General features: G+C 38.3%; 1 protein-coding gene across 3 annotated transcripts; it reads right to left on the bottom strand.

Moving 5' to 3' along the window:
* Nucleotides 1-5,264: 5,264 nt before the first annotated feature.
* On the bottom strand, nt 5,265-10,513 carry LOC307124292 (polymeric immunoglobulin receptor-like). Of its 3 annotated transcripts, none has more exons than XR_013816246.1 (7): nt 10,381-10,513; nt 9,997-10,293; nt 9,588-9,902; nt 9,091-9,408; nt 8,738-9,013; nt 6,007-6,251; nt 5,265-5,912 (listed from the first exon to the last, which is right to left on the bottom strand). XR_013816246.1 is itself a non-coding variant. In XM_079813357.1 (7 exons), exons 1-6 carry the CDS (start codon nt 10,421-10,423, stop codon nt 6,166-6,168), a joined length of 1,335 nt encoding a protein of 444 aa, XP_079669483.1. In that variant the 5' UTR covers nt 10,424-10,513; the 3' UTR covers nt 5,265-5,888; nt 6,165. The 3 variants fall into 3 exon arrangements, 2 of the variants coding, with proteins under 2 accessions (XP_079669483.1, XP_079669484.1); XM_079813357.1 differs by having other exon boundaries at nt 5,265-5,888; nt 6,165-6,251; XM_079813358.1 differs by having other exon boundaries at nt 5,265-5,888; nt 6,165-6,251; nt 9,997-10,287; nt 10,381-10,483.
* Nucleotides 10,514-11,878: the final 1,365 nt, after the last annotated feature.

Raw genomic sequence — 11,878 nt, 5'->3', positions numbered from 1 at the left:
TCCACTGTGATTGGACGGCTTGGTAAAAAGTGACAGTGACGAGCGCTGTCTATTACCCAACGTTGAAAAGTAAAGTAAAAAAAAAAGACGGGGCAAAATGCTATGCCATAAGTTTGCCTAAATTAGAACACACAATGTTCAAATGTTTTACGCACCATTTACGCGTGGTAGGGAGGAGGTGTACATTTCTTTCGTACCAACTAACATTTTGAAAATACGAACATTTTCATCAGAGTGGCTTTACGAACGATTTACACACAAATTCGTAATGCTTGTGTTTCATGAATGACGCCCAATGTGTGAAAAGAGCATTAGACTGTTTGGAAAAAGCTGCTGCACGTTGAAATAGACACTGAATGATATTTATTTAATATGTCAAATGTTGGTAAAGTCATGAAACCTACACCCATGAACCTTTTGTGCTTAAATATTTACCTGATTTTACCTGATCTTTTTTTTTCTTCCTTTTTTGCCCGTGAGATGCATGAAAATGAATATTAGTTCAATAAATTGCCGTTCTGCCAGTTTTCACCTAATATTTTAACAATGATTAAGAATTAAACTAGGAAGTATGCAGATGTCTTTTTGTCGGGTGCTTTTGCCATGGTGAATCTTAATTTCGGAGCTCCATTGATCGTGGCTTTTCATAGTCGTGGTGCAGGTGCTTAACTCAGAGTCAGTCTACTCAGAGTTGATTGAACAGCTCAATTAAGCTGTTCTGAAACCCAAAACTCAGAGTCTCCCATCTCAGGGTAAGTTCAAGTTTAAACTCAGAGTTGGTTGAACCTCCTTATTGAAACAGGCCCCAGATCACATGACGATTCACCCCTCAAACTTTGTTTTCATTCAAAAGGACGTTCAGCTCCACATAAGGAGAAAATGGAGGAGTAGAAACTGCTTGAACCTCATTGGCCCTCACGTGTATGTAGTCTTGCCATATTTGAATCTCCCTCATTTTTAGACATCAGTTACATCACTTGCAGCTGCGTGCGCATTGTGGTGGCAGAAAAACAGTGGTAACAAGTGAAGGAAAATGGGAAAAATACACGGAATAAGAGATAAAAAAAATGTCTGGGGCCTGTTTCAGAAAGGAGGTTCAACCAACTCTGAGTTTAAACCTGAACTCTGAGTTGCCTTCTCTGAGATGGGAGACTCTGAGTTTTGGGTTTCAGAACAGCTGAATTGAGGTAGTTCAATCAACTCTGAGTAGACTGACTCTGAGTTAAGCTCATGCACTCCAACTATGAAAAGCCACGATCAATGGAGCTCCGAAATTACGATTCACCATGGCAACAGCACCCAAAAAAAAGACGTTTGAATACTTCCGGGTCAATACACAAGTTTAATTCTTAATTATTTTAATTAAGTTTAATTTTCATGGTTTCCAAAAGGCAAACAAAGAATGTGGCAGCAGCTAAAAAAAAACAGAAAAAAAAACATAATTCAATCAGGAAAAGCTTTAAGCATAAAATGTTCATGGGTGTAGGTTTAATGACTTTACAAACATTTGACATATTAAATAAATATCATTCAGAGTCCAATGTGCAGCAGCTTTTCCCACATAGACCCTTTTCACGGACTGTGATGACGGGTCATCAATATGGTAAATCCTGCAACTCTTTTTTTTTATTTTTTTTTATGTATGTACATTTATAACACTAATACTTTGTATTATATTACTTTTGCATCAAATTACAAAAATCAAGTTACCACTGCTGTGAGAGTGTTTCTAATACAGTGTCTATGGGAGTGATAGTTAAAATTAACATCTTTCTCTCTTTTTACTGCAGTTATCAATCTCACTTTTATTTTTCCATCTTTTTGAAAGTTGTGAAATCACTATTGTGGAGTTTTTCTTTTGCTATTTGAGCAAATGGAGACACAAAATATATATATATTTAATGTATTCTCTCATTCACCGCTATAAGAGTTAACCCAACTATGACGACTTCAGCTTCGGAAACCCAGAAATGTGAAAAGGGTCTATGCTCTTTTCACATAATGAAATGTTCTCTGATCCCACCTGTTACATTTATTAATCAGGGTAATGACATTAACATTTGACTTCTACTCAGGCCAGCCAAACACCAGCACCACTGACAGATGAAGAGGAGATGGAGGAAGAATATTAACACCCAACAGGAAAAAGAATAAAGTATTTGTAGGAAATAAAGATGACTATAAAAATGTAAATAAATGTATTTAACAGCTGAGGTGGTGGTTATGGCATATATCTCAGACTACCATCTGGCAGCATCCTTCCATTCCATACAATAATCAGTTTTCAGAAAGTGTGATGATGGGTATATGAGTGTCATAAATGCGTCCAACCACTGGAAATCCTAAAGGAAATTCTCATTATTAGGTTACTTCTAGAGGATTATCAAGTGAACGACAGGTTCCTGTATAAAAGGACATGCCATTTTTGTCAGTTTGACAGTGTCCTCATGATGAAAATATGAGCAATGAATGTTCCTGCAAAGAATGCTTTTCTTACTTTGTATTTTTGTCAAATGGCAGAAAATTTTATTTGTTTTAAGTAAACTTTGCTTACTTTAGATTTAGATTAAATTTATAATTTTTTTTATATTTATACTTGAAATACGACCAAAATACTCAGTAAGAAAAGCATTTGTGGCGTTTGAATGAATGAATTCAGTATTTAAACACTGCTGATGCTTTAAAAAGGGGGAGGAAAACGAAAGAACCTCTGGGTTTACCAAAGAAAACCTGCTCCAGACCAGGTTAGGTTCACAGAGTTACCCTGGTAACTGACTCTGAGTATAAGTTACCTCTCTTTCAGAAACGGGCTTGACTTACCCTGCTTTCTCGGGTTTGACATACCTCCCATTCTGAAACAGAAAACCCAGAGTTTCCCTTATTTCAGGGTTAACCTACTCAGAGTTTTCACTTAACCTCCTTTCTGAAACGGGCCCCTGGTTGTGCCTTTGGATGTCAGAATCGGAATGCAAAAAAGATGGGCTTCATTTTATGTAAAACCATCATTGAAGACGCCCTTAGAAGCTAAACGCAAGTGTTTATGGTTGCAATAATTTTATGTAAACAATAGACCTTATTCACAGCAGCGCCTTCTTTGATTTTTAACGGGAATGAAAGCGAGACTGTGAGGGATAGACATGTCTTCAGTGGATGTACTGTTATTTAATGCATTTTAGAATTGTTCTTTAGACAAAACACTGCAAAAATAAAAATCTTATATCAAAAATATACCAGACAACACGAGATTTAGAAAAATTATATGTAATCTAAAAGCTTTACACAGTTTTTTACAGCAGATGCAGTGTTGATAGAACTGGGGATTTTGCGGGATATACAAATTCACAATTCTGGGGAAATAAGACAGAATAATGATGATTTTTCCTCATAATTGAGAGATAAAAACTTAAAATGACCTTTTTTACTCTTAGAAAATTCTGATTGTTACTGCAGAACATTTTCTGCCAGCATTTCCCCACCCACTAAACACATCATCACTGTTTGCAAACACCCATATGTGCCACCATAGAGGAGAGACTGAGTCAGACACAGATGCAAATACACTCATTCTACTGAGGGGATTTACATCTATTCATAACAGAATGAAGTTTGATATCAGAGTGCAACAATGTGACATGTATTAGTGCTACAGACAACATGGAAAAGCAAGCAGATATTTTATAATGCATTTACTTAAGACTGCAGTTGCACTTTTCCCTCTAACAAATATTTAAAATGACCTGAATAAAACATTTTTAGAGGAAGAGCTCGGATATGTTTTAAAAAATATAAGAAACATCAAGATATTTCATAATATATATATATATATATATATATATATATATATATATATATATATATATATATATATATATATATATATATATATATATTATGGAGTGGAGAGTCTGCTCATTGTTGATTAGATAAACATTTCCTGTTTTTGTAACACCTGCAGGTGGCTGAAGGGCTTCTTGGTTTGACTCAAAGAAGAGAAAACCACAAGCTGAAGAGATGATGATCTTTATCACACTGACCACAGTCTCAAACACAAAGAGCCTTTTACAAGCAAGCCTCTTTATCCTAGTAAACAACAGACAGTTTCAGGGTCTCAGTTTAGTTTGGTGGTGAAGAACAAACCGACGTGTTCAACCCCCAGTGAGACGCATGAGACTGAACAGAGACAGAAACAGACTGATGAAGTGGAGCGTGTGCAGATCTTCAGACTAATGTAACGGATGTAGAGCTGTGCATGTAAACCTCACACCTTAAGAGAAACGCTAGCAACTGCGGTCTTAACCCTTGTATGGTGTTCGGGTCTGTTGGACCCGTTTTCATTTTTTATCAAAAGAAAAAATATACGATTAATAATTTTTTCAAACTGAGACTCATTGGCCTTGGCTCATTTTCTGTGAGGAATATATATCAGAACACATTTTCAATGACCACACACTGTACACCCCCCCCCTACACATTTGTATTACACACAGGATGTTCGGGGCTAATAAAAGTGTGGAAATTGTAGGTCCTTTACTCTGTCCTCCTCCTGTCAGGGCCTGCTGTTAGTGTGTGTATGTTCATGTGTAGGGTTTATGAGGACACAAATGTGTATAATAACATGGGTATTACAACGTAAACATGGTTTATGATGACATCTTTGTCCTCATACTAAAACATACTAAATGGCGATTTTTGAAATTCAAAAAATTTCAAAAGTTTTCTGTGATTGGTAGGTTTAGGGGTAGGGTTAGTGTAGGGGGATAGATTATACAGTTTGCACATTAGAAAAACCATTATGCCTATGGAGAGTAACCATACACCACATATCCGAGTGTGTGTGTGTGTGTTATGGGTATGTGTGTGCGTGCGTGTGAGAGAGAGATTGTGTGTAAGTGTGAGAGAGTGCAAGAGTGAGTTTTGTTTCTACCCCTGCCGTTCCCACACAAGGTTGAAATTAAACAAGTTTGCTTAAATGTGATCTAACAAAGGTAAAGAGAAAATATGAACCATATATGCTGTTTATATTGCTTGTACTTGGGATGAAGTAAACATCTGTTGAGTATTTTTACATAACATTTTTTATTGTGTTGAATTAAAAACCCAAAAATGCAGTGGGTCCACCAGACCAGTGTTAATTTTGACAGCATATTTTGATTTAGTTTTAGTCATAGTCTTTTGACTAAAATGCCATTTAGTTTTAGTCATATTTTAGTCACCTGAATTGTTTTTAGTTTAAGTCTAGTTTTAGTCGACTAAATATCAAAAGACTTTATATTAATGTTAGATATATTTTTCAACACACAAGTCCATTCATTCAGTCTTCATGCACTGAAGTTTGTTTCATCTGTAAATGTCATCCTGCACATCCAGTTTTTCTCTTGTTTATTCTCAGATTCCTAAAACACCTCTAGCAGTCATGAGAAACTTTGTGAGATATTAACAACAAAGATATATTCATCTGTGTGCTGTCTGATCATGATGTCCCCCATACCATCACTACAACATCAGAAACTGCAGTCAGCAACTTCCCAGGGTTTCATGAACACAGATAAATGAAAGCCATGATGACAAAGAGCAGTCGCCGTTTCTAGTTCAGCTTTAATGTTAAGAATTCATGAACTTATTCTATTTATATTTGGTTATTTATCTCTAAAATACTTGTTTTTTGAAGTAAGAAAACTGAGTCGTTGTCTACTACATGGCATACCATCTGTGCATGTCATTCCCAAACATTACTAGGCAACCAGTAGTGGGAATGCAACCTCACCGCAAGCCACTGGCGACATGCAGCTACAAAGTCACTGGCAGTGTGAACACAGCTTTAGTCTTATAGTCTTCCTGCCATAATGGATGTTTAACTTCTGTGTCTCTCTCCTCAGTCTCACTGAAATCTTTCAATATAGCAAAAAAAAAAACTATATGTTGGCTGGTGTAGATCAGAGTGATTGTGAGAAGGTGAATAGAGGAGCAATTTGGATCTGCTCAAGAATGTGCAATCTGAGATTAAACAAGAAAAAAAATGTGTAGAATTAAATCTTCAGAGCATGAAGACAGACTCACTGCTTCACTGTGTCTCGTCGTTATAACAAACATCATACTAATCAACAGAAGTCTATTATATGTTCTTGTTTAGATAAACGTTCATGTGTGTTTATGAGCAGCATCACCTCATCGTAATAAACACTCAGTCACAGTGAATCCTCCAATCAGCAGCAGCGTCGACCATATAGAAATAATGTTGAACAAAGAGAAATCTGAAGATACACAAACACATACAGTGATGATTAGAGGGAAATGGGGGTGTATATTTAAACATATAGTAAACAAACAGAAAATGAATTACAAATATACACAGTTGTGAATGAATGAAAAGTGTAGTATTCTTTATGAAGCTGCTCTTGTGAGTGTTGTTCAATTCTCCTTTGTTTTCTACATGTTTTCCTGCATGTGTTAATTACTGAGTTTGTTGACTTGGTTACTGATTCAGTCACACCTGTGGTTGATTTCTTTGATTGGTTTAAGCCCTGTGTTTGTCCAGTTCTTGTCGCATTATACCCAGGTTGTTCTGTCTGGTTATTGAGGTCTTTGTTTAATAACTATATTCTGCTGTGCTTAGATCCTTTCCTCACCTTTTTTTCAACCCAACTGTGACAGAAGAACTGACCAAAAATGGATCTAGCAGCAGATCGTATCCTCCTCCTCTCGCAGGGGAACCAGTCCCGCCTCGTCCACTATGATGACGACTGTCTGTGTGTCCTTTTCGAGCCTCTAGGGAGCTTTATGGAGTAAGTGGAGTGGGTAGTCCTCCACAATGATTCCCCTTCACCAACTGCAAGAGTGATGATGAAAACAGTGTGCCAGCTGCAACCACCGTCCAATGACAGATGAGCCTGTCCCACCGCAGACGCGGAGCCAAAGTCTGCCACGATACCAGCACCAGTGACAAAATAGACTGAGCCAAGGATCATCCCAGAGCCCAAGCCCAAAGAAACCTCTGGCCACTACGCCAGTCCCTGAAAGAATCTTGGTGGACTTTGAGGGGATGAAGAGGAGCCCTACCCCATCCACTGTAGGGGAGGAAGATTTGCTATTTGACTTTGGGAGTGAGTGTATCCTGCCTGTCTTGTAACCCTGTACTGAGCTTGTTACATCGCCCAGCACCAAGTCATTGTTCCCGCTCTGCCTCCCACCTTCTCTGAATGTTTCAAGTTAGCCTAGTGAAATATGTCTGCCTGTTCCATGTCAGCTAAGAGTGTCGTTTCTGAGAGATTTGTCTGTCCTGTGTCTACCTAGAAAGTTATTATTGAAATTCCTGCCTGCACTTCCCAGTCCTTCAGCTCCTCCCAAGCTGGCTCCACCTTCCCGCTTGGATGTCCCTGGGGCTTTGTTGTTCGCCAGTCCAGCCCTGGAGTGTTGACGCACGAGCTCCGCCCTAGAACTTATATGCCCGTCACTCTACTGTGGCCTGTTGACCAGTCAGCTCCACACTGGCTCCTCGCTCCCTTGGCCCCACCCGGGACAATCGTCCCTATGGCTCCACCAGGCTTCCTCATCCCTCTGGTTTCGCCATGGTCAGTCATTGTTCTGCCTGCATCACGGACTTCTGGGCCTTTAGTTGTACTTGGTCCCTCTACCCTTTGGTTCTGTCGGGCTCCTCCTTCCCTCCAGCTCCACTTGCTCCTTGGTCACTCACCCTTTACCTCAGTCCTTCAGGAACTTCTGTGTTGCTCAGTCCCTTCAGTTCATTGTCTCTGCCTGGGTTGCCACCACCAGTAGCTCCACCTCAGTCTGTCGTTCCACTGATTCCCACTGTCAAGCCTTGCCTCCTCCATGTCCCCTCTCTATCTCGACTCCGCAATGGGCCTGCGTCCTGGTCCTCCTGTTGGAGTTTCTTACTCAGCTCACTGATTCAACTGATTCAGTATTCCTCAAAATAAATAAAAACTGTGAAAGCTCGGAATATTATGCAAACCTGCAATAATTAAATATATTAAATAATACATACGTTATGTATTTAAGGTCACTTTAACCAATGTCTTTGCTGCTGTCCTTCGATTATCCAATTCTACAATACTAAGTAAAAATGACCACATTTGTGTTTAAAAAAAAATATTGCTAAAGTAGTAGTGATGAACTTTCTTCTGCCACATCCTATTCTTCTGCAATCCAAAATGGCTGCACAGCAGGAAAGGTTTTTTTGAGCTACAGCCGTAAATCTAAATGTGTGATAGCCTGAGGCTTATTCTTTCTTCTTCTTCTTCTTCTTCTTCTTCTTCTTCTTCTTCTTCTTCTTCTTCTTCTTCTCTTTACTTATAAAGCACTTTCATCACAGCTCATGGTTGACCCAAAGTGATGTACAATACAACTATCTGAATACAATAGAATACAAACAACCTGGTTGTAAGCTATTGATAATAGGAATTTGAAGGTCATAGGTTAAAAATGTAGAACTAACCATAGTTAAAAATACTGTTAAATTAGCCGACAACAACACGCAGAACAGAGAGGTCAGACGGCTCGCCAAACACACACACGCCACACATGCCATCCTGACATTCGAAATGTGCTCTAACCCTAGCTATTCAGAAAAAGGAACATAACTCACAACTTTTAAAAGTAACTTTCCGCAAACATGTCACATGCTCTGACAGTTGTGTTTTGTTTCATGTGCTCGAGACGTTTTACAGAGTGCTGAACATTTTAAATTTTAAATACAAAATAATACAAACATGTTTCTTACCCTGTTTTATGGTGAGGGTGACTTTAGTGGTGATGTGAGCTCCACACCAGTATATCCCAGAATCCTCTTCTCTCAGATCAGTGATGTTTACAGTAAAGACTCCAGTAGATGCTTCATCACTGAAAGACAATCGATCATCTCTGATCGTCTCCAGTGAAACTCCATCCTTCACACACATGGAGGGTTCATGTGCTTTGCAGAAGCATTTCTGATGTTCATCCTGATGTTTGCACTGCATTGATATGTCGTCTCCTTCATACTTAGTCAAGTTCAGCTCTGGAAATGATGAGAAATATAAGAACATCAATTCACAGCCATAGTTTGACATATTCAGATGAATAAACCTTCCTCACCCTCGTTCATGATGACGATCAGATGAGTGTAAAGATAATTCACGTCTCTCTCTAATGTCACTGCACACCAGTATTTCCCAGCATCCTCTGCTGTCAGTCCAGTGATGGTCCCAGTGAAGACACTTGCAGTGACGTCATCATTCAGAGTCAATCTGTCAGTCTTGGTCTCTTTCTCTTCTCTCACAGTCTCATTGAGAGTATTTCTATCTCTAGTGGAGCACTTCCCCTTACAGAGAGACTTTGACTTTGATTTATAGATTGAATCATAAGGGCAGATGATCTCAGCAGATTCTCCTTCACGTCTCACTACTGGAGACACTGCAAACAAAGAACAGCTACATTTTACATTAGTTATGGTGCTTATACAATATTTCTGTATTTGGAATGTAATGTAAATTTCAACTGCTCAGGTTCCTCACCAATATCATATCAATTCTGCAACACACAGATTTTGGAAACTTTTAAGTAAGATTTGATTGAAAGTTTGTTTTACTTACTACTAACATGCAGATGAACAGTTTTAATAATGGAGTAACTGTATGAGGTTCTGTTGATCCAAACTCCACATAAATAAACTCCTCCATCATCTGGTGTCACAGCTGTAATTCTCACAGTCATGAGTTTATGTTTGTCATCCGAAACACTGAATCTTTCTTTCTTCTTCCATTTGCTGTAAATCATCTCAATGGAGTCTCTTCCTTCTTTGAATATGATCTTGGGATCATTAATATGATTCTGTGAATATTCACAGCTGAAGGCGGCAGTTTCTCCAATATTCACCATCACTCTCTTTGACTCTTTACAACAGGAATCTGTCATTCATAATATATTGTTTACATTAAAAAAAAACTTTATTAATGATCAGGAATTGTACTGCACCGAGACTTTGACGTTAAAATGACTGACCTTCTTCCACATTTAAAGTTATATCTATACCCCACTTATAAAGAACACCAATCCAGTATTCTCCAGCGTCATGTGTGTTCAGTTCTCTGGTGTAGATCATGAGGTTTCCATCATTATTTCGAAACAATGTGAATTTTCCATCATTGATCCATTTATCATGTTTTGTATCATTCATTATACTTCTCCACTCAGGCAATTTGGCCATATATTTAGCAGAGTCACTAAACCAAAACTTCTGTGAATCAACTAGAAGACTTCCTCCAGAATATCCAGTGACACTAAAGCATCTCACTGCACCTGTCAATCAGATTGATACTGTGATCAGAAAGCTCATGAACAGAAAACAGCATCATTACTGCAGTGATGAAAGAGAAAAGCTCTGACCTGAGATCAAGTAGACAGTGAAGAAGATGAGGAGGATCTTCATTGTGAGTTGAGTTCAGTCTTCTTTCTGCTGAATCTCTCTGTCTCTACATCTGTCTGCTTTAGTTCCTTCCTCTTTCTTCAGCTCTTTATCAGTAATGAGCAGCTTTACTGGCCCCTCCCACCATCAGCACTGACTGAATATTACATTAATCACACTGAAAGAGCGCCACCTAGAGGAGGTTACAGTGTGTGATACTGAGAGCTCACACAGGCTTCATCTTCTCTATATAAGGACACATGACACTGATCTGCATTATATTAATATTCCTCTAGAGGGCGACAGGATCATTGACATGTCGATTCACTGAGGCTTCCTAGAGCCCATGAAAAACTGCATCTGATCATTTGAGTTTGACATTTTTCTCAGTTGTAAGAAACTTTAACAGCTTATTAGGAGCAGATGAAACAGATCTAACTGGATTTGTTTGGGTACTTTATGCATATAAATAATATCATAGACTGATGTGGTTTCAGCACCACGGACAGCAGCCGTCAGACAAACTTCACATGACAGCTGAACAAACACAAAAAGTAAGTCACTTGAGTTCATCTGCTTCCTTCCCTTTACTTTGTGCTCATGAACACTGAGTCTGCATGAACAATGAGTCTGGTCATTATCCAATATTAGGCCAAAGTTTCATTCCTCCAGATTTTTCTCCATTCTGTCACCGGTTCTTGCCACTGTTGCCTCTGGCTTGCCTAGTCGGGGACACGTAATATTCAACAATTTTATTGATCTGACTGTACTGATGTTGTTGCATGAGAACTGAACTGAGCTGGACGATGACATCTTTTTGCAAAACTGCTTTATAGATGAAATGAACTAATTTAATAATTGATGATTTTTACAATGGAACTGAATCAACACTAAACTAACTGCAGCCTGTTATCACTGTAAAGCTGATTGGAAACAATCTGTATTGTTTAAAGTGCTATAGAAATAAAGGAGACTTGACAGATCAGTGTCATTTATAAATCATCAAAACAGAACAAAAGAGAATATATCATATATGTTCTGTATCAACTTACAATACAACTGCTACTTTCAATAAAACAGACAAAACAACTGTAAGTTTACTCACAGAAATTTAACATGAACTCATATTTACCTCTAGATGGAGCCAGAGGTCTTATTAACACTTCTGATTGTGATTAGGTGCTAGCTTGTCATGGTGGGTGAGGTTCATACGCTGATCGATGTCTGTGTGTCTAAATATGGCTGCAGTTCTTAATGTTTTTGTGCACAATATGGTTAAACAATATCAGATAATGGATCTTTTGTCTCTACATGTCTGTCTGCTTTAGTTACTTCCTCCTCCTAGAGGAGCTTACAGTGTCTGATACTGAGAGCTCACACAGGTTATGTTCAAAATATAACAACAAAAAGTGAATTGAGTTTTATTGTAATTATTTTAATACAGCATTATTTAAATCTCCAACTAGAGGGCGACAGTAA

Source organism: Gobio gobio (assembly GCF_949357685.1).
Source record: "Gobio gobio genome assembly, chromosome: 3".
Classification (NCBI taxonomy): domain Eukaryota; kingdom Metazoa; phylum Chordata; class Actinopteri; order Cypriniformes; family Gobionidae; genus Gobio; species Gobio gobio.
Note: the sequence above shows the minus strand (reverse complement) of the source record. Positions and strands in the feature narration are given on the sequence as shown.

Excerpts from the sequence above, each read along its gene's own strand:
- LOC307124292 (XM_079813357.1), bottom strand. The coding sequence starts at position 10,423 with ATGAAGATCCTCCTCATCTTCTTCACTGTCTACTTGATCTCAG. Across the intron at positions 9,903-9,996 it reads AACTTTAAATGTGGAAGAAG|ATTCCTGTTGTAAAGAGTCA; the intron begins GTCAGTCATTTT and ends TATGAATGACAG. Across the intron at positions 6,252-8,737 it reads CACCCTCACCATAAAACAGG|ATTTCTCTTTGTTCAACATT; the intron begins GTAAGAAACATG and ends GTGTATCTTCAG.